General features: G+C 37.9%; 4 protein-coding genes across 5 annotated transcripts in view; 1 reads left to right on the plus strand and 3 right to left on the minus strand.

The window, feature by feature from the left end:
- Positions 1-456: 456 nt before the first annotated feature.
- LOC101313490 lies at positions 457-5,715 on the minus strand. 2 transcript variants are annotated; one of them, XM_004294515.1, is made up of 4 exons: positions 5,700-5,715; positions 957-1,066; positions 737-871; positions 457-654 (listed from the first exon to the last, which is right to left on the minus strand). In XM_004294515.1, the coding sequence occupies exons 2-3, from the start codon at positions 1,049-1,051 to the stop codon at positions 745-747; spliced, it is 222 nt and encodes a 73-aa protein (XP_004294563.1). In that variant the 5' UTR covers positions 1,052-1,066; positions 5,700-5,715; the 3' UTR covers positions 457-654; positions 737-744. The 2 variants fall into 2 exon arrangements, with proteins under 2 accessions (XP_004294563.1, XP_004294564.1); XM_004294516.1 differs by lacking the exon at positions 5,700-5,715 and having other exon boundaries at positions 468-871; positions 957-1,050.
- Positions 5,662-13,123, plus strand: LOC101300426. Its single transcript, XM_004294470.1, has 7 exons — positions 5,662-5,801; positions 5,947-6,073; positions 6,210-6,406; positions 11,023-11,100; positions 11,886-12,122; positions 12,355-12,432; positions 12,652-13,123. The coding sequence occupies exons 1-7, from the start codon at positions 5,682-5,684 to the stop codon at positions 12,892-12,894; spliced, it is 1,080 nt and encodes a 359-aa protein (XP_004294518.1). The 5' UTR covers positions 5,662-5,681; the 3' UTR covers positions 12,895-13,123.
- Positions 13,124-19,515: 6,392 nt separating this feature from the next.
- LOC101311839 (cyclin-dependent kinases regulatory subunit 1-like) lies at positions 19,516-20,703 on the minus strand. The gene is made up of 4 exons (XM_004294511.1): positions 20,643-20,703; positions 20,420-20,526; positions 20,279-20,339; positions 19,516-19,818 (listed from the first exon to the last, which is right to left on the minus strand). Exons 2-4 carry the CDS (start codon positions 20,470-20,472, stop codon positions 19,675-19,677), a joined length of 258 nt encoding a protein of 85 aa, XP_004294559.1. The 5' UTR covers positions 20,473-20,526; positions 20,643-20,703; the 3' UTR covers positions 19,516-19,674.
- A 497-nt stretch (positions 20,704-21,200) lies between these two features.
- Positions 21,201-25,004, minus strand: part of LOC101306320 — a 6,822-nt gene continuing 3,018 nt past the window's right edge. Inside the window, exons 7-19 of the mRNA XM_004295847.1 lie at positions 24,928-24,987; positions 24,789-24,841; positions 24,355-24,521; positions 23,489-23,699; positions 23,241-23,298; positions 23,086-23,142; positions 22,728-22,973; positions 22,304-22,368; positions 22,146-22,202; positions 21,968-22,061; positions 21,744-21,884; positions 21,532-21,631; positions 21,201-21,447 (exon numbers count right to left, since the gene is read on the minus strand). Of these exons, the coding sequence (XP_004295895.1) occupies positions 21,392-21,447; positions 21,532-21,631; positions 21,744-21,884; positions 21,968-22,061; positions 22,146-22,202; positions 22,304-22,368; positions 22,728-22,973; positions 23,086-23,142; positions 23,241-23,298; positions 23,489-23,699; positions 24,355-24,521; positions 24,789-24,841; positions 24,928-24,987 (1,365 nt within the window). The 3' untranslated portion in view covers positions 21,201-21,391. The remainder of the gene's footprint in view (positions 21,448-21,531; positions 21,632-21,743; positions 21,885-21,967; positions 22,062-22,145; positions 22,203-22,303; positions 22,369-22,727; positions 22,974-23,085; positions 23,143-23,240; positions 23,299-23,488; positions 23,700-24,354; positions 24,522-24,788; positions 24,842-24,927; positions 24,988-25,004) is intronic.

Consider the following 25,004-nt stretch of genomic DNA (forward strand, 5'->3'; position numbering starts at 1 on the left):
TCAGAGAACGTCGGCGTCTAGACGTTACTAGAAAAAACCAAAGGGTTCTTTGACAATAGAACTACTTCAATTGCAGAAACATATCTGATACATTAAGACATCAAGTAGATCAATTCTATATAGAAATATACTAGCTCGATATAGAGTCTATTGTCGAGCTGATCTATTGCTAATTTGCTATAGAAAGTTGCTCCTATATTCATGTGACCGCCAGCATACCTAAGAGTATTGGCATAAATTTGAGAAGATTGCCTCGTTTGCTACTTACAGTTTCATTGAGCAAAAGATTTCTGATTGGATTCATCCTTACAGGCGCAAATCTCATTTAACTTCGACATTCAACATGCATATATGGAAGCAAGTCAATGTCGGTAAAGAGTTTTACACCCAGCTAAAGAATGAGATTATCAATCAAACTTGTGTTCACAAAAAGAAAAATAAAAACTAATTTAAGATCAAGTCAAATTATAAATATCCTTCCCCATGGTCTGGACTTTATACCAATATATTTGTTCTTTACATACCCGAGTCACAAAATGAAATCTCACTCAGTTAATTTTACAAATTTGATATAAGGTGAGGAGCATTTCAAGTCTCACACATCTAGTTATGTGGTAGAACAAGACAGCGCTTAAAGCAGGCATGTCCATTCATCTGGAGGAAAAAATTCGAGCCAGATTCAATTCAGGCAAAATGCAGGTTAATGTTTACTGACTCACAAGAGCAGATATCATACCAGATACATCACTTCTTTGGGTATGTCTGATGATCAGGTCCAACGTCACGGGAACCAGTGTTCATATACGGCCCTCGAAAAGTTGCCTGAGGTGACAGTGGCTTTGTTGGATCGATGACGGGTGTTTTTGATGACCTGCATAGCAGAAGCCTCATTATTCTAAATTTAGGGAAATGAGATTATTTGTATTCATTGTCATTGAGTTCAACATTCTACTTACGCCATGTAAAAAGGAAATGCCAAACCCGCAGATGCAAAAACTACCAAGCCAGTCGCGACAAGAGCATTTCGTGATAGGGCCATTAAGACTACCATAGTAGATTTAAATATCTAGAAGTAGACAAGAAACATCACTGTCAGGTTCTCGAATGATACTACTTGAAACATGTGATTATGAAAATATTAGGTGCAATGCCATTTGGAATCACATCCTGTCTCTAATGGTGAGAACAAGCATATGCAGAGATTTAAGAAGCAGAAGTTCACAGCAGAAAAGGAACAAGATCAAATAACACACGCAAGAAAAGAAAGCCTAGGAAACACAACCAGAAAACTAAGCTACAGCAGCCTTCCAGTCTTGGACAATACAAGAGATGAGTTTTTGATTCAGTAGGGGTGGAAGCCAATCCGGATGATAAGAACCTAAGCCTCCCCCGAAGTTCCTCAATCCCCACTCCTATATAGGCTTCAAAAATTCTTCTATTCCACTCCATCCAAATAACCCAAACCATTCCCAAAAGACAGCAACCCAAAGAACTTTCGCATTCTTCCCTTTACTAAAAGAAGAACGATGACCACATAAGAGACCAGCAAACACATTTAAAGCCACCCAGCTCAACCCAGCTTCCACAACCTTCTCTGCCATAACAAGACGCAGCAGTACATTGCAGAAAAACATGACCAGCTCTCTTTCTCCCAGACTTTATCATAGAACAGACCAATGTGGAGATACGCAACACTGCAGCCTACTTCATTGAAGTATATCACAAGTATTCACGTCAGTCATGCTCCGCAAGCCAACCAAGAGTTTTGACTAGGGGGAACCTTGGCAACCCAAGCACAAACACAGACAGAGAAAGATAGGCTGGGCCTTGCAAAAGGGGAAAATTCTATATCTGGGGAACAGGAAGATATTCGACTATCCTGGCCCAGAGTACAGCACAACTTAGACCTTAATGGACGAGAGGCTCTTTCGCCAGCCAAGGGGGAGGAAGACCGGCAAGAGCTTGGAAGCTGCTTGATGAGCCTCATAAAAGAACCATTTTGCACGATTCTTTAACTCCCATCTGAAACCATTAGATTCCGAACGTGTGTTAACATCTCCGGGTACACTATGGGGTTGTAAACTCAATTTTTTATCGTGCTTAAACAAGGAAAGAAGGGATGAATTGACTTACAAGACAGACTTCCAAATGACACCAGCTTCCACTGCCTAACATCAAGTTTGTCTCCGCTAATTTGACTCCTTCCCAAAGATTAATCAGAGAAGATCCCTCTTCAATCTCCATGTCTTATAGGTTCCTTATAAAACAAATATTTCAGCTCGCTGGGCAGATTCAATCAGTAGCAAACTAGTCAACAGGAGAGTTATGAAAAGTTGAAATTCCGAAGTCTTGGAAAGCAACACGTCAGAGGTTGGTCTTCCACCCATATCCTCAAGACCTCAAAAGCTACTTTCATCTGCTCTCCTTTTGCCACTTTCCAATAGCAGCACTCCCAAAGAAAACCCTTTTGAATCTGGGAGATTTCACACTCAAAAGCAAGTCTTTTTTATTTCTTTATCATCAAAAGGCCTCTCCAATCACCTCGCTTTTCAGCCACTAAATGGATTCCAATTAAGGCCTTTAATCCCCCGTACTAGGTCTTGCTTGCATGAATAATGATCTGAAACTGATAACTTCTTGCTCAATCAAATTTGAATGATCTACCACAGTACCACTGATCATCTCCAACTTTTCTGTGAAATTGTTTCTCCTTATTTTTTTTTACTATTTTGTGTAAAATCCTTACATGCTATCACCTTGGCCTCCAAAATTAATCTTCTCTAAGCGCCAATTCCTCCATTGTGGTCTCAACAATTCTGCTCTATCCTCTTCTCTTCACTCAGACCACCTTGAATATAAGTCTTATCCAACTACTTGATTTTGGCTTCAACATCCTATTTATCCTCCCCCAATATCCCCAAAACTCCCCTTGCTCTAGGCTTTAATCTTCTTTGGACACTGCAGTTTTTTCAAGATTTTATACCCCTCCCAGCCCCCGGCACCAATTTCACCCCCACCTTTTCATAAAGTTTGAGAAGTGCATAATACTAAGGATGAAAAGAAAAATACAACTAGCCTCGAAACTTTAATTTTAATTTAAAACAGTAGATCTTAGTTTAGAATTGTAGCACATATCGAGAAAATGATTACCTAACATAATGATTATCTAGCATATAGAGAAATTGATTTCTCTGTATGATACCTAGGATTCCCTGACATTGATACTGTAAACCTATTAAAAAAAGAAAGTGATAGACCCCTGAATGCCTTCAGTTCTTAGCTAAATTATTGCTTGGGATCACAGTACAGTTACCAATAGTCATCGATAGTTAACCACATATTTGATAATCCTAACGACAATGCACAGAATTTAGTTTACTAAAATATATCAGAACACAAGAAAAACGAAATTCTGAAAAAAATCTAATTACACCTTTTGGTCAACAAGCCTCCAGAAATAGTCTTACTATAATGTCGATCCCATGTAAAGAGCTAAATATTCCCAAAAATGAAAAGGCTACGTTACGAGGAACTACTTCCAACTACATTTTTTCACAGAAGTTTACTTTAAATCTATACATTCAGGACCCCTGACTCTAATCCAAGAGGATCACTAGATAATTAAGTACAATTTTTTTCCCAATAGATAGTTACTCATTCAGACACAGAAATATCAATGTCTTTTGGATCAATTGAGTAAAAACTAGGCCAACCATCACAGTCCAATTTAACTATCAACACATTATGAGTAATAAAGTGGGGGAAACTAAGTGAAAATTAAAAACTGCGAGAAACGAAAAGAAGATAGCAAAAAAGACTGAAAATAAGCGAAAATTGGTCCCACCCCTTCAAGGGAAAATTGGCTTGCCCCTTTAAGAACCGGCTTAGCATCCCAACTATTCTCATGCTAACCGTAATTTGAATCGCTATCTGCCGCTAATATCTACATACTAAATCTCAAAAGCTTGATCAGAGCCCAATCTGCTACCCTTGATAAAACTGAAACTTCTATCATTCGACTCTCTTATCCATTCTCTCAAAGACAGGGTTCCAGAATGAGGTTGAGCTAGGATTATCTCCTAGAGATGAGAACAAATATTTTAAGGGTCCAGGGCCTATACATCCCATGAGCCAATCACTCCAATTCTGTATTTCCCTTACTTTTCCTACCATAGAGCATTTAGCTTTGTCGGTTTTCATCCCTGATAGCAAACAAAAACACTCCAGAGTCAAATTTAGATTGCCCATATCTGCTCGTCCCCATTCAAGAAGGAAGTGTTGTCAGCAAATTCCAGATGTAAGTTTGTAATCTCAACCTCATCCTCCCAACTCTTTCAACAAGTCTACTAAAACAATCCACAGAAGGTAAAGTCTTGTCTTAACCCCCAAGCAGCGACAAACTTTCCTACAGGCCGCCCATTAATTATGATAGACAAAATTTGCTGAGTGCAAGAATCCGCTGGTCCAGTTTCTCCATCTAACACTGAAACCTTCACTGTCCATAACCCTATTCAGGAAGAACCACTCAACATGAACGAAAGCTTTTTTCAATATCAATTTTCTAGAATAAACCCCCAACATCCTTCTTCCTCACCTTATCGACTACAGCCAATTGTCTTCCCCTGACAAAAGCAGCTTGGGCAAACAAGATTGTACCCCAGCCAACACCTTGACAATAACCTTGTAAAAGCTTGACACCTACCCAACTTTTAAATAGTTTGCCTTGTTGCATAAGGATGGCTATACGTTTGACTTGTCAGTTACTGACATTTGTACAAAACTCACCCCTACCTCCATCAGGTCTCCTTTTACCACTTCACAACTTTATTGCACCACTGCCAAAGAACACTCATCCGGAACTGGAAATTTATTAAAAGCAGTCCTTTGTATTTCTTTACCCTTGGAAGGCCATGAGTTTCTGTAACTAATTGGATTCCAATTGATGCCTTTATTTCCCCGTCTTAGGTATTTCTTGCTTAAATAAAGATTTTGCAAAGAAACTGATAATTTCTTGCTCAATGAAACTTACCTCTTCTACCATAATACGAGCTCCATCTCCAACTTTTCTGTCAAATTCTTTTTTGCTTCTAAAATTTACTATCTTGTCAATAGTTGTTTGAGTCTCTATCACCTTCTGTCGCCCTATCTGCTTGGCTATTTGCCTCCCAAATTAATCTTCTCTAAATGCCAATTCCTGCTCTCTTCTCTTCTCCTCAGTCAGACCTCCTTCCATGTCCGTCTCATCCAACTCCTTGATTTTGGCTTCAACCTCCTGTTTCTTTTCTCATCTCGACACCCTCTCATAAAGACAAGAACAATGAAGAGAAAATTTCAAGTAGCCTCTAAGCTCTAAGTTCAATTCCAAACAGTAGGACCATAGTACAAAATTTGTATAACACAGCAAAAAAGATAGATTTGAGCTTCTAGTATGAACACTGCACTATTACGAAACAAAGTGGCTTGGGTTCTTAGCCCAATTATTGCTTACGGTGGCAGTACAGTATCGATAATCCTAACAAACAATGCACCCAGTTCAGTTTGCTAACACATTAACGAGACCCCTGACTAAACCCCCACCAGTTGACGGATAAGCTCCTAATTTCAAATGAATCATGAGAGAGCACAACCCAAAACAGAGATTCTAATCCAAAAGCATAATCATATTGAGAGAACAAAAGAAGATGGAGAATTGTACTGACCTGACTGACTTTCCAAATGCCCAGAGAAATCACGGCTCGCCGGAGACTTGGATTTTGGGTTTAGCCTGGGTCTGTTTTGCCCTTTTTTATATGAGATGTGAGGTGAGTATCATTTTCACTTTTTTATTTTTTATTTATTTTAATTTTAGAAGAGGTGCCCTTGAGAGGACACTTGTTTCCCGCCTTCCAAAACCCTCCTGCTTCTCTCCGAGTCCCGAAACCCTAATTTCCCCTAATTTGTTGTTAGGGTTTTGAAACAATGACGGAACTGAACGCCAAGCACCACACTCTGATTCAAGCCCTCCTCTCTCGCGGCCCACTCAAGGAGGCCCAATTCCACCGCATGTTCTCGGAGCTCACCGGAGAAAACCCAGGTCTCCCTCTTTGCTCTAGTCCTTTGTTTATATCAAAATTCAACTTCAATTACTCGACTTTGTTTGAAAGGTAACATTTTTATGGTTTGTTAGGTTAAGAGTTGAAAGTTGATGATTATTTGTGTGGTGGAAATAGGTGTTCGTCGGAAAGCGTTTGATGATTATCTTCTGAGGATAAACAAGGCCCTTTCGTATGTTCAGTTGGAGCTGCGAGGATGCAGGAATCAATATGATGGTCAGGTTTATTATGGAGTTGTCAATAATGTGTCTGATGAGGAATCCAAGCTGGGAACCACCTATTCGGTTGCTCAGATCGCTTTCTATAAGGCTATTGTAAGTCCTAAATCTTTCTACACTCTAATTGCCTGTGTTTGTTGTGCTTATTTAGTCTTTAAGATTGTCTATACCCTGGTTTGAGTTTCAGAAAAAATGAGTCAACAATTTAGTTAATCAGTCGGTCGGAATACATGACTAAACATCAAGTTGGTTGTGATCAAATTGATTGGGTTCGATAAGCTAGCATGGGTGATTTTGTTTGTTAACGGCATAAGTAGGTTATCAAAGGGTCAGATTGAGATTGAGGTAATAGAGGTGTGTACTGAGTTTGAAAGGTTTAGAGTAGCAGTTCTCTTAGAGTAGGTGGATGGTAATTTATTACCCTAAATACTACAAGAGATTGAGAGTAAACTAGTTCTGGTGTTTAATATTTTGGCACTTGTTTGGAGAATTGTCAAAGTGGAACAATGTGTTCAAAAGGGAGGGGATTAGAATAGATTCTGTGCTAGCAGTGGTGCATCTGTTGAGTCAAAAAAGTGTTGTGTTTTTGGCTCGTTGATATGATTTGGAAATTAAGGATTTGGCAGGAAAATCTTAGTCCAGAAAGGAAAGAGGATTTTCTATAAGTTTTAGGAAAGTAATCTTTCAAGATCTGTTAGGATTTTGTCTGCTAGGTTTAGGAGTCCTAAAATCTTATTGTATCAGCAGCCCCTACAATAGGGAGCTGCAGGGGGATTCTCTAAGTGTGAGACACAAGACCTAGAGAGTCAAGAGTGATAGAGAGATAAGAGATCTAGCAGGGAGTTGGGGATTAGCATAGGGATTTCAATAAGTACTTGTAATCAAGTTGTTATTCTCCATAGTGCTAGTGATTCTCTCAAGAGAGATCACAAAGTGGATGTAGGCTAATTATAGCTGAACCACTATAATTCCGCTGTGTTTGTTTCTGTGCTCATTTGTTTTATCTTTGCTTATATCGTAAAGTCTGAGTAAAGATCCTAGGGCCTTAACCACTATAAAAAGAAAATGCTGAGATGTGGTTTCTCCATTGGAAATGAAGTATGGTCCTCCTTGAGGTTTTGAAATGCCTCCCTTCGTTTGCCACTACTGGCTTAGTGCAGTATTGTGATTTGTAGAGGGCATAGAACAAGCTACCACAAGCCAAAGGAGTAGGCATTTTTCATTGGAAATCTGGAGGGATTCTAAGAGGTGGAGGGTTATGTGTTGGCTGAAACTTCAACCTCAATTCTTTCTTATGGATATTGAGCAAAGGGGTGTGGCTCCTTTCTCCCAACCTGGTTTCAGACTATCAGATATTGGTTTGGTCTGAAATCACCTCCTTTCTACGACAGGTTGACCAAAATTTGAAATTACCTTAATGATAGTTTATATTTCCTCAGGAGATATGTTATGAAAAGTTGAGTAGGAATGAGATAGTTGCCTTCCACCTTACATGCTCTAATTTTGGGTGAATGTTAGATATGGCATTGTCAAGATTGCACTTATTCAACACTCTCTCTTATTCCCCTTTCCCTCTATAATTTGGATGGACAAGTCCAATGACGAGACTCCGTAGCTGGATATGGTAATATATTATCTTAATCTATTTGCTATTACTGCATGACACATGACTAAATTTGATGAGTACTTGATTACTTATGGACTCTTTGAAATGTTTGACTGATTGGGATTTCATAATTGAAAACTGAAGGATAGACTAAAAAGATACCTGAGAGGAAAACAATCAAAATATTAGTCTTTTTTATAAATTTTGGTTTTGCTAGTCCATGTAAAGTACTAAATTGTGTTCCCTGAGTTCTGGTGACTTGGTTCTGTTGGAATTGGCACAGTCTGGAAGTTGCATGTGAATGTGCAGAAATTAGTCCTCAAATCGTGGTCTTGAGGTTTATATCTTGTTTCAGATTGACCATGTTATTGATAGGAATCTACTAGACTTTGGTATAAAAATTTGTGTCCTATTAGCTGATGCTAGGACAGAGTCTCTTTTGGCTTATTTCCTCTGGGGCGTGGTTGACCACTATATTATGCTACACTTATCTTTGATCTGTGCTATGATATAAATATGGTATTTCCTTAACTGAGCCAATATGGGTGGGACTCAGGCTCTTTTGGGTTCTACTTACTGTTGTGTCCCTACCATTGTGCTTCTGCCTGTTTATGTTATTTTTAAGTCAGTCCATTGATGCATTAGGTATGCCCACCTATAGACTCCTCTTTGGCCCTTTCTTTTTGATTTTCTTACACGTTCTATTTCGTTGTTTGCTTATAAGTATTTTCCGAAGCCAATCCATTTAGTTTGTCAGTTGCGTGGCTTCTATAGAAGAATCTGTATCCTCCAAAAGGTCATTTATGATTTTGGACAATTGGTGAATTAGTAGAATTTATATAGATTCTTCACTTGTGTTTCTGAAGCGAGATATATCATATCATGCTTTACAAAGACGCCTTGAAGTCAAAAGTTAAAAAAAAAAGATACCGGTGATTAGAATCTCCATGCACCTCTCTCATAGATCTGTTGCAGTTGGTTGGAATAGTGCTTCTGCTGTAATCACAGCCTTTCAACAAACTCAATGCACATGTCTATACCTCATTCTCTCATCTCAACATCATACCCTTTGGTAACCATATTATGCCATCCCACATACAAGATCACCGATGCTATCTTATCCAACCCCATCAATTTAAAAACGAGCATCCTCTTACACTTTAGTCATTTATTCCAACTGACTAATTAAATTGAGCAGCTTCTTGCACTATTGTTCTATCTGATGAAGAATGGACCAGACAATATAATTCAATTAGATAATATCATGATAAAACCCAACAGTGGCATTAAGCCACATACAACTACAAACAAAGAAAAAAAAAAACAAAAAAACCTTAAAAACTGTAGCATTGCGATTTATCAGTGGGAATAGTTGATTGACAAGCTAGCAATAGCCAAGTGGAGTAAGCAGGGTAACAGTTGCATTATTCATTGGAAATCTGGAGGACTTAGCGCTAGAGGATCATGTATTGGCTGAAACAGTGAAACTTCAACCACAATTCTTTTCACATGGAGTTTGAGGAAGGGGGTGTGAATCCTTTCTCCTGACCTGGGTTCAGTTATTGGTTTGGTCTGAAGTCACCTGCTCTCTATGGCTGGCTAACCAAAATCTGAAATTGATGATCTTACTGGTAGTTTATATCTCCTCAAGTCATGTGTTATGAGAAGTTGAATAGGAATGAGATTGAGAAGTTGAATAGGAATGAGATTGGAATCTTCCGTCTTGCATTTATGTTTTAGGGTGAATGTTAGATTTAGGCACTGTCAAAATTGCACTTGTTCAACATTTTGTAGTCTTCCACTCTTTCTTATCTCTCTTTCCCTCTCTATAACTTGAGGATGGTGAAGTCCAATGGCGAAAATCTGTAGCTGGATTTGGTAATATTTGAATCTATTTGCTATTGCTGTGTGACACAGGTCTAAATTTGACGAGTACTTGACCAATTTATGCACTACTTGAAATGTTCGAGTGATTGGGATTTCATAATCAAAAATTGAAGGATAGACATACATGACAGGAAACAATCAAAATGTTTGTCGATTTTAAATTTTTTGATTCTGCTGTCCATGAAACTACTAAATCAATATGTGACCCCTGAGTTCTAGTGACTTCGTTCTATTGAAATTTGACTTATCACAGTCTAAGTTGCATGTGAGGGTGTGGAAATTAGTCCTGAAATCGTACACTTGAGTTCTGTAACGTTTTAGGTTGACCGTGATATTGATAGGAATCTACTAGACTTTTTTATGAAAATTTGTGTCCTATTAGCTAATGCTAGGACAGAGTCTCTTTTGGCTTATTTCTGCCAGAGCGTCATTGACCACTATATTATGTTAAACTTATCATTGATCTGTGCTATGATATAAATATGGTATTTCCTTAACTGACCAATATTGGTGGGACTCAGGCTCTTTTGTGTTCTACTTTCTTTTGTGTCCCTACCTAGTGCTTCTGCTTGTTTGTGTTATTATTAAGTCAGTCCTTTGATGCATTTGATATGCCCCCCTATAGACTCCGTTTTGGTTCTTTCTTTTTATTTTCTAATACCTTCTATTTCGTTGTTTGCTTATAAGTATTTTCCCAAGCCAATCCATTTTGTTTTTCAGTTGCATGTTTCCTACAGAAGAATCTGTATCCTCCAAATGATCATGTATGATGCTTTGGACAATTGGTGAATTAGTAGAATTTATAAAGATTCTTCACTTGTGTTTCTGAAGCGAGACATAGCAGCTCATGCTTTACAAAGAGCCTTAAAGGCCAATAGTTAAACAAAAAGGATACAAGTGATTAGAATCTCCGTGCACTTATCTCATAGACTGTTTTAATTTGTAGGAATAGGGCTTCTGCTATAATTACTCCTTTGAAAGACAAATTTATCTTACTTTAGCATCTTCCGTGTTATCTTTGTACGTATGGGGTGTGTAATCGTATGCAATTGTGCATTGAGTGCAGATGAGTATGTTTAGAACAGTATAAGTCAAATATAGGGCTTAATGAGTTTTTTAGTTTTTTGATATTGTATGTGGCTTAATGTTGCTGTTGTGTTTTATTATGATATTATCTAATTCATTTGTACTTTCTGGTCTACTCTTTTGAAATCATCAGATAGAAGCAATAGTGCAAGAAGCTGCTCAAGGAACCATATCTAGCAGCGATGCTCTTAATCTACGATTAGAGAATCAGGTTTGACATTTTTGCTTACAGACTCTATTTTCCAGCAAGTCATTGTCATTGTATTGCATTGATTTTTGTATAACTTAGTTGATAAAGTAGGTCATGTGTTTTGAAAGAAGTGAGGATGAAATAGGCAAGTATTTGCCTGCCTAGCTGCCTGTATTCCAGTTTTACAAACACGAAATAGGAACATCGAAGATGACTGTAGTTAGTTGAGTAGGGACTTATCCAATAAGGAAGTTCTCAAAATGGATTATTGGTGGTTTAAGTTTTTGTAGAAAGCTCTTGATAGAAACTGAACACCAGAGCTCTAGGTAGGTGTGTGTGTGTGTGTCCAACTTAGGCTCAACTATAAACTTGTTAGGGATTCATGTAGACTCCCTTGTTCCGATAAAAGAAAAAGGGTTGAGTTGTTCTCCTTAACTAATTACTTTGATCAAGTTTACACAAGTGATTAGATATCTGAGATGTATATAACGAATGAAACCAAAAGGCAGCACAACCCAACCACTGTCTCTTTGATTGAGGAGTAATAGACTCGTAACCCATCCGTTATGACAATGTAAAATGGTCTTGTTTATCCAAACTAATTGATCTATGGTGCACACTGTCTAAGATTAAAGTAATGTACACTCACTCTAAAATTAATGAGGCTGCAGAAGAGAAAAAAAAAATTGAATTTGAGACGAAGGAATCACAGTAAAATCAATTGGGATGCACTAACTAATAAGCAAAGGGATACTAATGTTGTACTTGCACTTTTTTGCTTCATAACTCTGGTGGTCTTTCTTTAGGTTAACATTGGTACATCATCACAATCACAAGGTCAATTTCATATCCCTGCTGCATTGAAGAACTTTTCAATGTCCCAGAAGGAAAAAACTCTTGATGAATTTGTACGGGATAAATGGCTTTCCTTCACCGCTGAGGGTCATGTTGGACTTGGTGTCAGATCCTTCCTTGATCTGCGAAGTTGGTTTCGCAATAATGATGTTCCTTCATGTGAAGTGTGTAACGAAGCTGGGGTGAAGGTGGTCTCTTGCTTTATCTCACCATTGTTCAATCCATAATTTTAAAATTTCTGACTGCTCAAAAATTGGATGCTTGTTTAGCATTATCAAAAAATTCAAGTTACAGCCTTGCTCTTATGCTTCTTTCTTGCTCTATCATTCTAATTCTAGGAAAATTATTTCTAGTACAACTAGTCAATATTTTGCTGATGCTCTCTTATATGATAATTTGGTGGTGTATTATGTCTGACAGGCAGTGTTATGTCAAAAAGAGGATTGTAAGGTTCGAATTCATCAGTACTGCCTTGGAAAACTGTTTGCTAAGAAGAAGGTATATTATATTCATAAGGCTGTAATTTTATAGTCATAAGAAGAAGGTATATTATATTCATAAGGCCGTAATTTTTGCACTATATTTGAATAGATCTTAAACTGCCAAACTCTTCACTGATATTGATTAGCTTATCGACTCCCCTATTGACATATTTGGTCATTGGTAGTAAAGAAAACAGAGCTCTAGTGCTTAATCAATCCGCTTGATGAATTTCAGGGTGAAACAGTTTGTCCAAGTTGTGGTACTCAATGGCCATATACTAGACCAAAAGCAGAAGCTGTGGAAGATGATGAGCCAGATTGCGCTGCTCAGAGCCAACCACCTGTAGTACCCAGGAAAGAGAAGCTGAGAACAAGCCGAATTGGTGATGGAGATATAGTTGAATCTAGTTCCTCTCAGGCTTCCTTACCTGGTCGTAATCTAAGACGATCAACTCGAAATTCTATGCGCCCCCAGTAACTTGATTTCATATGCCCTCTAGCAAGTAAGTACCCTGGAGTATATTTTGCTCCAAACACACTTGCATTCCTAAAAAGTAGGATTTTCATTTTCTATGGCATAAAATTTAGCAGATGCTTTACCCCATTTTATTATGGCCAGGAAACTTTATGAACAGGATAAGAAGATTAGGGGATGATGTAAAACTGTTTTATCATCATTAATCGGTAAAGTTGTGCATCGTTTATATAGTTATTATATTATTATGTGCTCAACGGCCCTAGGTAGTTTCATCGAATTTAAGTATGGAACACAGCAGCCATTGCATAAGTAATGTTTTATCGAGTTTTAAGTATGGAACGCAGCAGTCATTGCATAAGTAATGAATCAAATGCCTGCTTAGAATTACTATGAAGCGCCTCCCCTCTAAATCAACAAACTGGGAACCCTGCAAGCTATCACCCCCAATTGGGTCGAGTCGGCATATAGGAAATGAGGTTCTTTGTTAAAAAAGCAGCTTCAAAGATGGGACTATCAAACCAGTTTTTGATCAATACCTTTAACGAACACTCCGATGAGAGTTTGAGAAGCACCGAGTAGTGGGTGGATCAGACATTCTATACAAGTATATAGTAGTGTGGCTCAGCACAACATAGTTATTCCATGGTTACAGATTGGGCACATTTCCATACAGTAGAGTGGCACATTTCCATACACAGCAAAAAAGCGTCTAAGGCATCAGTAATTAGAAGTTATCTCTCCACTTCCAAATTACATACAACAAACCATTGAAGCCATTCTAGCAGCCAGAACCTCTCCACATGACCAATGATCTGGGGCGTTCTATGGAATATCCTTACATATGTGGACGAGTGAGTTTTCTCCAGCAATACAAGTAGGGTGGTCTATCATCAGCACATTCAGACTGCACATTTCCAACAACTTCAGGTAACAATCAAACAACTATTAGAATCCGGGTTGACAGTGCAACAATTAGAATAGCCTCCCCAACTTTGAACAACAGCACCACAACCTTCAAAACATAAAAGATCATTGAGTTTAAGGTGTGAGCTATGGTCATCCCAAAATCATTTACTTGCTCGAAGAAATTAGAGGAATTTGAAAGGGTAAAACCAAACCTCCACATGTGGTCATCTCTAAGAAAATTAGCACCATGAAAAAACTTTCTCCATAGTTTTAGAGCTAAGCACTGAAGAATACCAAATTCACTTTATGAAATTCTCCAAACAGCTCTAGCAAGCATACTTGGTTCATTTCAGCAGTTTTATTCACACCTCCCTCATCCTTGGGATTGAAACCATATCCCAGTTGACAAAGTGAACTTGATTTGATTTTCCTTAATACCCCACAGAAATTGTCTATTTAGGCTTTCAAGATGATTGCAAAGCTGACTGCAGGGGAGCTCAATCCTTTAATTTGCATGGTTATATGGCAGAAGAGGGAATAAAAGAAGCGACCGACTTTCAGAGTTGGCCATGAGGAGGACTTACTTCTCCAGCCAGCAAATCTACTTTGGACTATAAAAATTACCAGCACAAGTGTGTTAAGTAATTCTAGGGTCTAGGGTTGATGAGAGCCAGGCATACCAGCACAAGTGTTTCCAAGATTGCCAGTGGGAGGCGAACCACGTGGTGACCAATGGCTGTAGTAATGCTTCTTCTTGTATCAGGGTAGCAATAAACTAGGGATTTGTCATAACTCATGGCTTGAGCAGAAAGACTGCAGAAGATATCCAAGCATCTATCTGTGTAGTTTCCTGATTTACAAGTAGGCCAGAAAAACGGGTGAAGTCGTCGACAAAGAAACACCAGATTTGGAAGTCCTAACTGCTAATCTGCTATGCATAATGCAACAAAAAAATATCATGGGGTGACACAAATGGTCACCTTGCCCTATATGTCTATAAGCTTGAGCTTTCTATTCAAACAAATCCAGAACGAAGGTGGAGGTAATGATGGTATGATTTAGTCCATTAGGAATGATGCCACTCATAAAGCAATTTTTGACTGTTAAAGAAAACCTCAGCAAATGTGATTACCTAAAGATATCAGAAACAGGACTCTAAAGATGAGTGAGATCAAGGATTTCGACATATGGGATTTGAAATGTGATATTATCAGGAGGTTCTACAGAAAACAGCCTTTGATAAATTGAACAGCTATGCCTCCCAAATGAGTTCATGGAAAATCAAATGACAAGCCAGAATTTAAAACAAGTTGTGCTTGAGTTGGATAAATTGTTGAAATGAACCTGGCCATCACCAATACTTCTGTTTGATTAGTTAATACTCAAAAGAGTCTTAAGCTCCTAATCTTTGATCTCCATGTTTATTATATGAGCTATCAATACATGATATAATGAAACATTCAACAAGACAGCATTATATATATGTGAAAGATCTGAACTAAGAACCATGCATCAAATAAGTTGCAAGAAGTGAGCTAGCTTAGACTTTCGTATCAATATAACACAGGCCTAAACATCTTTACCATCAGCAATCTGATGGAAATTATCTCACTGATTCCAAGCATACAAAAAATGAATGGTTCTGGATTATGGATAACTTGTTCAAAATAAATTCCCAAGGGATACGAATGCCAGTAACTCCATCAATTATTCTCACTCATTCTTATCATAACAAAAACACACAGATAGCATCTGCTCTATGCAACATGGAGGTTTACCAAGCCAATAAACAGCCAGCTTCAATCAAAGTCCCACACTGGCAATAATATCAGGATTCAGGAACACCATACCATTCTGAGAAATGCTTTAGCATGAAAAGTAAGCCATTTAATCTCCATGAAAAGCACTTTGCAAGACAAGGATCTGAATTCATACATGTGTGATTGCAGCATACATGAAGTACTGTGCTGAAATCCTAAGGTAGAATTGTTAAGTATTGTTTGGACCTAATATTTGGATACAATCATATTTTATGGTTGAGACTACTAGGAGAAATCAAAACATAACCCCTAATCTTTTGCTTACTATATGTGACATAAAATGTTGGAGATGTTTGTAGGCATGGAGCTTCATACAAATCTTCTAGTAATTTTGGCCATAGCAGCCTTTCTAAAACTTCTTGTTCTAGCTACCAACTGCTTCCTCTCCTTCACACATTAAAACATAAATGAACATTAGCAAGTTTCTGTCCAAAGCATGAAACAGCAGCTCATCAATTTTGTTTACAATAATAAGAAATGAATTCTAGTCACGTAGGTGGGACTTACTTGGGCAGCATCCTTCTCAAGTCTCAACTACAATAAAGCATCTCATTTAGATGACACTAACAAGAAAGAATGACCATGAGTGATATTCCCTCATTAGTCTGTACACATTCAGAACAGAAAGCATTGTGATTTCAACTAGTTGAACTACGTGTATATTTCTCATGAAATCTTTCTCAACTACAAATCTTTTAGGACAAACAAAATATAGCAAAAGCTGCAAAACAATAATAACACAGAAGATCACCTACCAAAAAAACCGTCATTTAAGCGAATGTTGTACCCCTTAGTAGATAACTTAGCTATAAGAATTTAGAACACACCAGTAACGGCTTCATGGCTTCATGAACTTGAAGCAAGATCATCAGTGAAGTGAGTGAACGAAATGATGCAATTACATTATTACATACCTACAAAATGGTACATGAGAATCTGACAAAGCAAAAGAGGGATCCCTTCTTGTTCAAGCACACAAATGCAGCTCACTTTTGCTTCAATCCCAAAATATCTGAAACCAAACAGCAATGTGGAAACCATTTTGCCGTTATCCTTCCACTGCAAGGAGCGGGAGGTAGTCGCTGGCTCTGTGAAACCAGCCTCACGCATTGCCCTCCACTCTAAGGACCATGTAACCCAGAGCCTTCGCTCAAGCCACATGATCCAACTCTCCGCTTGGAACGGGCGGGTCAGACTGAAGCCTGACCGAAACCGACCCGCTAGCGCAAAGTAAATGTTCCAATTCCCTCGTGCCCCCACTAGGGTCACAAGCTCACGTTACCAAGCCCGGCGACACATGTTGTGAAGCAGCGTTAAATAAAGCGTTAGTGTTGGCTTCTGTTTTCCAATGTGGGATGTGTTTCGTGAAAATTATACAGCGCACCCGGTGTATCCACCGTTTCGTCTGTTCTATGTCTTTGTGAAGGTTGAGAGGTCTATTGCACTATAAAAATTGATTCATCATTGATGGATTCTACTTTTTGGTTTACCAATTTAGGGAGTAGGACTAACAATGTTGTAGGAGAGACGCTGAAAATGGCTAAATCAAGACTCTGAAGCCTCATATATGCCACCATAAAATGTCTCTTCAATCTTGCTTGGGGCTTTTCTCAGAAACACTTTTAGCTGTACTGAGAAGTACGTGAACAGCTGAAGTTCCAACCTGAGAATTACTAAATGAGATTACTCAAATAGTCAAACCAAACTAAAAGGATACTATACCCTAGATAAATTAACAAGAGAAACAAAGTAAAATTTCATTACCGGAATATTGAAATCTTATAAATATAAAACCAAACTCTAAACCATATATATATAGAGAAACATGATATGATCATGAAAACAAGATGTGATGCAAATAGTTGGAGCCTGATATTCTTTTCTCAACAACAATCTTGATGGTAATGGAAAAGATATGATTGTATGATATAACTAAACTTAGGTAAAAAGTCCTAGTACCACATGAAATCTAAACATAAACTTCCCAGTACTAGAGGCTAGAGCTTCTTTAGGTAGCTAGGAGGTTTAAGATTCATGAGTGAGCAGCTCTCTCAAAGGCACTTGAGCTGAAGGATAGACATCGACATACCAGAATCAGTTTATGAAATTCTCGAAACTGCAGGATTAGCAAGCATAACTTGGTTCGTGTCAGCAACCTTGAACCCAGTTGACAAAGTGAACTTTCTTTTTATTTTCCAAATCACCCCACCTTACATGCCTATTTAGTCTATCAAGATTGCAAAGCTGACTAGTGAGCTCCATCCTTTGCATGGTATAAGTTTTCCAGTTAGCAAGTCCTATTTGGACTCGAAAAAAAATACCAGCATAAGTGTGTAGTAATTCCTGAGTGAATGTGAGGGGGCATACCTAAGTGCTTCTCAAGATTGGCAGTAAGACATGAACCAGATATGTGACTGATGGAAGTAGCAGTGCTTCTTCTCGTGTTACGAGAGCAATAATACCGAGTGATCGATCTATCATAACTCATGGGTCGACCAGAGATATTGCATAAGATATCCAAGCACTTCTCATGTATGGTTGCCTGATTTACAAGTAGGTTTAGGCGTTTAGCAACCTGTGAAGTCATCAACAAAGATGTGGAAAACCCTTATGAAAGATTTACATTGGGGCATGTTTGAAATCGTAGCAACTCCATTGGGACATGTTTTTCAAATCATCAAGCAATAATGCTGTCTTGGTACAGTATTATTGAAAGATGGTTTTGAATCATTCAACTCATTCAAGTGGTAAAAGAACTTGAAGAACTAAAGGATATGTGAACAGAACACAGAAGTGGTTCAAACAAAACTGTTACTAGGTTTAGGAGGTGAAGTATGCCGCATCCTCCAACACGAACCGGTTGAGTATGTGATCAATGGTGTTGGTGAATTTGACTGGCTATTATTTAGTCTGGGTTATTGCGTCTTGCTTAAACCACTGCATCTAGTGGTGGCTATTATTTAGTCTGCATAATGTTGTTGTGTCACTTGTGTGTCTTAGATTCTCAATTGGTATCCTCCCCCAACCCCATTCTGCTTTAGTTTGCCTCTGGCAAATGTCTGCTTTGCAGGCAGACTTGACCTTATTTGATGGACAGTAAAAATAGACGATACTAATCATTTTTGATCCATGGAGAAGATTTCAGTAATTGGCCAGTTTTCTCTATCTTTTTCTAAGCTCATTGCTGTATTGGATTTTTGTTAACAATGATCTAAATCTTTGCCATACAGCCTTTACTCATGACAGTTTACGATTAACAATCACTGAGACTTGCAGTGTTGTAATTATTATTATTATTATTAAATGAGAACAGCCAATCATTCAAAAAATAATGATGAAAATAATAATAATAATAATGATGATAATTATTATTGACCAAAGCCACTAAATTTTGGGATCACATATTTGGATAACAAAACCTGTGTCTAAGTCCCTTTTCTTTGAAATCTGATGCAACCAATCAAAGAATAACTAAGACAATTCGCAGAGTCTCTCGATCCTAGTTTTCATTTCGCCCTGATTTTCAAATCACTAGTAAACACACTCCTGAAGTATTCTGGCTACTGTAAAAAAAGATGAGATTAAAATCACAACCACAAACTTTGCGTTGGATTTCACATCACTACTAAACACACTCCTAAATTATTCTGCCTATTCTGAGCATCAACCACTAAAAAGATGAGACTCTAATCACAACAACTACTTGGTCAGAAATTTAAACAGTCACACAACATATATCATTGATCATTCTAGTTCTAAAAAAAGAAACTGAACATTATCAATTGAACCCACAGAAGAAAAGCAGTAAACTGACCATAGATAAACTAGAGGATATCAGTACGATGACATAAATTCACCGACACCACAGCTTATATAGTAACACACCACAATTTACGTTACTTGAAAGTCACTAAAGAATTCTCCAAAGGAGAGAATTACACAACATGTGTTCCAGGACATAAACATCATCCAAATTACTTTTTAAACATATAATAACCCCTCCTTATCTAGCATTTCAGTTATAGAGATTACATGGTTTGCATCATCACAACAATCACTTTGCAAGCACAGCCTGATTCTCTTGCTGTTGCTGATAGTTCAAAGGCCTCCTGAATAGCATGATGTGTGGCTCAGGGCGATGAATTGCATAGTGGACCCAACCACGGCTCTGCTGAACCCCAATAGCACGCCATTCATTCTAAAAACAAAACCACAAACAAAAGATGGGTTATAACTTCATCTCAGGGACTAGCAATCCAAATACATTGCACTTAGGGTTTAATAACAGTCTCAGTATCCTAATTCTTTCTCAATTTCGACATTAACCAAACCACATAACAAAAGTTGAACAGAAAAAGGGTATGGGAAGCCAAGCGTGACATCTAAACTGAAAATCCACTAGATGCAGCGATGTAAACACTACATTGAAACACTGACCCAGTTAAAACATCCAATTGGGCTACAACTCTAATACATCTCTCCAGAATCAAAATATAAACTCTCTAAATTCGGAGATCACACATTTGGAAAACAAAATCTTCGTACTTACATGTCATTCACAGCAATTTAACACAAATATCATTCCAAATAACAGCACAAACAGAACCTATGACAATAAAAATTCAAAAAAAAATAATCAGGCAGCCCTGAGAACCTACCTCAGAAAGAAGCCGATTCTTTGGAAGTAGCTTGGAGACTTCTGGAGGAAGAACCACATGCCTGTAGTGCAAATCATTTTTAGGTTAATCCGAAAAAAAAAAAAAAAAAAACAGAAATGGAAATGAAATTGAAAGGGGTACCTGTACTCGTAAGTGTCATCGAAGTATTTCTCAGAGTACTGGATCTGACCCATCTTTTTTATCACTCACACCACAAAAAATCACAACCGCTTTTCTTAATTTCCGATCTGCCCAATCAAACAAATCCCTCTTTTCAGAAACCCAATCGAAAATGATAGTTAATCAAAACTCAAAACCACGACTTAAAGCTGAGAGAGAAAGTGGAGAAGAAGACCATACATACCTCACAGAGACAAGAGAGAGAGAATGACAGTGCGAGTGGAGAGCGTGAGGGGCGTTTATATATAATAGGGTTGAGAATGAATGGGGACTAGTTCTATGAAAGGGAGGTTCCACAGTGCGGGGTAAACTGTAATTTCACTCTACTGAAATAATCTTTTGGCTAATTAACGTTATTTTTCGAAGAGAAAAATGGATTTGAATTTCGAATTTTGAATTTATCCCGCTCCTGTTTTTGCTTTCTTTGGTTCCACGATTCGACACATTTTCTAGGGAGGACACGTCATTAGCTCCATAACGGTTAGATTGCTTCAAACTTTTGTTCATAAGATAATCATCACCGAGCCAATCATAATTCACCACGCATACTATGAAAAGTTCAATTGTGTAATGCTGGTCGATGTATGGGATGTGATTTGTAGAAGTTGTCGATTTGGACTAATTTCTTGTGAATTGTGAAACGAATGATACTAATCGAAATGCAAAGAGATAACAACTCGATAATCGTCACATAAGGTTTTTCTTCTTTACTCCAGGTACATTTGATACTGGAAAGAAACACAAAAGCTACAAAAATAGCAACCCATTAAAACATTCTAGTGTCTTAAATAACTTGCTCCCAATTTTCTATCTTCCAACTGACATCCCTCCCATGTTCTATCTATCAAAACTCCAAGCGTCTTCTGAACTACTTACTCCCCCAATGTTCTATGGAATCCAATGTCTCTCATATCCATATCTACCAAAAAAGACCTACCATGCCTGTATAGATAAGCTGTATCTTCTGTACATCAAGAAACATGGGAGCCCTGAGGCTCTACAAAATATTAGCTTCTCCATCTCAAACCATCTAAACTACGACGATTCAACATTTTTCTTCACTTTCCCCTTACCCTCCTGTGAACCAACGATTCTGCACCTGGGGACTGACTTCTTCAGCACTGATGTTCCATCGAAAATCAGTATTGGGTAACGTTTCCTATACTCATGTATCTGCAGAAATTACACCCAATGTGGATTAAAAAAAAAAAAAAAAAATACTTGAATTAATTATACGGACAGGAAAAAAAATAAAGGCCAAAGAAGTTCAACAAGGTTTACACACCTCACTCTGGTTTAGACTCTGAAAACCAAACTTTTTTGTCCATATGGATGCTGCCTCCTCAGCAGCAGGCAGCAGAAGAACTTTCACATATAGGAATGCAAGAAACCTCTCAATACATGCGAATAAGGTTTGGAAGTAACCCTGCACAGTTGAAAAGGAAATGGTCACAATCCAATCCAACATTCCACACATCCACAAAGGGTAGACCGCAGCACAAAACTAACCTGTCCTTGGCAATCAGCACTTGTTGCAACTAGAGGAAGCTCTGCCACATCTGTCCCATAGATACGAAACATAGCAGCTGACACGACCGATTCACTGCAAAATAAGCAATATATGTCAAGCCATACATGTTAAGTTATCATATAAGGTTGCTAAAAAAGTGTCAGAAATGATCCCCACTTGACTGTAATTATTGCACAGTGCATCCCACCAAATTCTTGAGTCTTTATGGCACCTCTGCATGTTCAGTAAATATTCTACGTCAAAATCAATTCAAACAGCACGACAATAAGTATATGCTAGATACAGCCAGTGAAAAAGAGAACACAGTGGCTCACCCATAAAGCATTTCCTTAATGAAGTCGAGGCCTGATTCCTTATCAACAATAGGAGCAAATTGATCCTACAGCACCCGGAAAATAAAACATTAATACTTTACCTCAAAATGTAACATTGACAGAAAAGCATTGCTGTAGTATCACAAGGTCAATGGTGTAAGATATAGACAAAAGTACCGGGAGTATGAATCATTATGGACAAATGATTGTTAAATAATCAGTGGACACCATCCCTATTTTATAAATATAATTAAGGACACATGAGGTCATTCATTAACAGCACTAAATTTGACAAATGAAAGCATTCTTAAAAGCAACCTTAGAATGGTTCACTATAGCTTAAGGCTACAGCTTGGTAAAAAATGGATAATATATAAAAAGACGTAGATATTCTAGAGAAGTAACAAAGTACTAATCTACTCACATGAAAGATGGCAAGGGCCTTAGAAAGCAACTCTAAACTTTCAGCACCAGTGGATGTTTTCCCACTAAGCACCCTCCATTTTACATCAAGACCCCCATTTGCTGGACCTCTTTCACTGTGTTTCTCCTTAATAATATTCAGAAGGGAGTCTGGAAGCTTTTGTTGTCCATGAACTACCAACTTCTGCAAAGCTGAATAATTCCTGAGACAAGCTGGATGACAAAACCACTTGTCTTTTGGAACTTCCTGGAGGGGAAATGTGTGTAAAATTGCAAATAGTAAATTTACCAGCCAAAACGAGAGCATACGAGAAAAATACAGAAAATGCTAAGAAAAATACAGAGGATGACTGACACACCTTCAAATCAACGATTCCTTTTTCCTTTAAACAGCCGACATGAAATTCCCTTTCACACTGCAGCTTAAGGAAAAACATCATTTAGAGAAGTAAAAAATGAAGTACTTCAAACTCAATATTTAGCAAGGTTACAGATCAGTAGGCAATCATTGTACCTGATCACATAAAATAACTGTGCCAGGACCAAACCCCTCGTCTTTGAAATCATGGCCACTGCAGACATCAAGTCAGTCATATATGTTTTTGTGAATGCAAGAAATCTAAGCAAATCATAATAGCATAAAATATCATTATACATTAAAATATATGAAAAACAGTAATCGGTCAGCGGAAAATATTATAGTAGATTACAATAAACAGACATAAGATCATTGAAGGTGTGGAGACTAAAACGAGATGCAACCTGCACAGTGAACATCCACCAAACTTTTCATCGCAAGTTGTGATGATACGGATGCATCGATTGGTTATTTGTTCCATAGGATCAACTCCTGGAACCCTTCCGGCTGCAACAGCATTGACATGATTATCCGCATCTTTCTGTTTATCAAACATAGTCTGGCAATGATTACAGTACCAACTACCATTAGGGACAGTTGGTAGAGAAAGGCACCCTGCAATTCACCCAAAATGAAGGCATAAACATGCAAATTCAATATATATATACACACACACACACATGCAAGTCCATCTCTTTTTTTTCTGTCATAATTTTGACACTACATAAAACTACAACAAATAAGTTCAGAGAAAAACTGATACAAATGAACATTTACGGATTTGACACCCACACATTACACATGCAGTAATAAATAAATAAAAATGAATCCAATTTTATCAATCATTCAATAGATTCATAACAATTAAAAAGAATAAAAATAATACAGTTAACTGCATAAAATTCCATTTGCAGTTGCTGTGAAGTAAAAATTGCATTCACCCTAAATTCTACACTCAACAATACCATTCATCTAATCTAGTATGAAACTTTCTAGGAAGATAGGTATGAAGTTGTTGTGAGCAGTGTGATGGGACAAAAGGTGCAAGCAGAAGCACTCAGGCACACCCCTAATTCCATTGGCATTTCCCATATTTACTATGTAAATCAAACATTCAAAGAGAACTGGCAAAAGCTGCAAAGCATTGTCATTACCAGCTCTTTTATTGATGCCTACAGAAACCTACTTCAGTATACAAACATATACTACACATCTACACATGAAATTTGAGAAATATGTGTTCATGCAGCCAAATAACAGTAAAAATAACCTGCATGGTAAACCCTTGGGCAACTATGGCAGCATATGACTTTTCCTCCTTTCTTGCAGATCTGGCAAAGGTCATCACTGTCCTCAGTAGAGAACTTCCGGTTTTTTGAAAGCTCTAATGCCAACTCGTGAAGAGATATCCCATTAGATATGAAAATGTTATGGTAGCTGTCAAACAAAGCAAACCAAAGTTACACTATAGTTTGGAAAACAAAACAAACTGCCCACCATTTTCCCACCCAAAAATGGGTGGGACCCAAGGTGGTCTTCCCAATATAATAGTGACAGGGCTAGAACTGGTCAGTGCAGGTGTGTACATAAACAACAAACTTTTGTAAGTTTATTGTTTAAAAAAATGTGAGACCAGAAAACTTTTTAAGTTACCGTTTTGCAAATGCAAGATCACAAACTTAACTAGAAATAATAAGCACTTACGGTTTACGACGGGATGAACAGCCAGCATGGGCTTCAAACTGCGAGGGGCTGACCTGCACATTATGCAAGACAGTCATATATTTGTTGAAAATACCACCACTCCACCAACAATATTACTCTCCACAGAAAGTAAGAGTACCTCTTGATCATGGCATTTACACACGATGCCAGACCCCTTTTTATAGCCGAAAGCCAGTTTCTGCCGGAAAAAAAAAA

The sequence above is a fragment of the Fragaria vesca genome, linkage group LG3 (genome assembly GCF_000184155.1).
Source record: "Fragaria vesca subsp. vesca linkage group LG3, FraVesHawaii_1.0, whole genome shotgun sequence".
Lineage (NCBI taxonomy): Eukaryota > Viridiplantae > Streptophyta > Magnoliopsida > Rosales > Rosaceae > Fragaria > Fragaria vesca.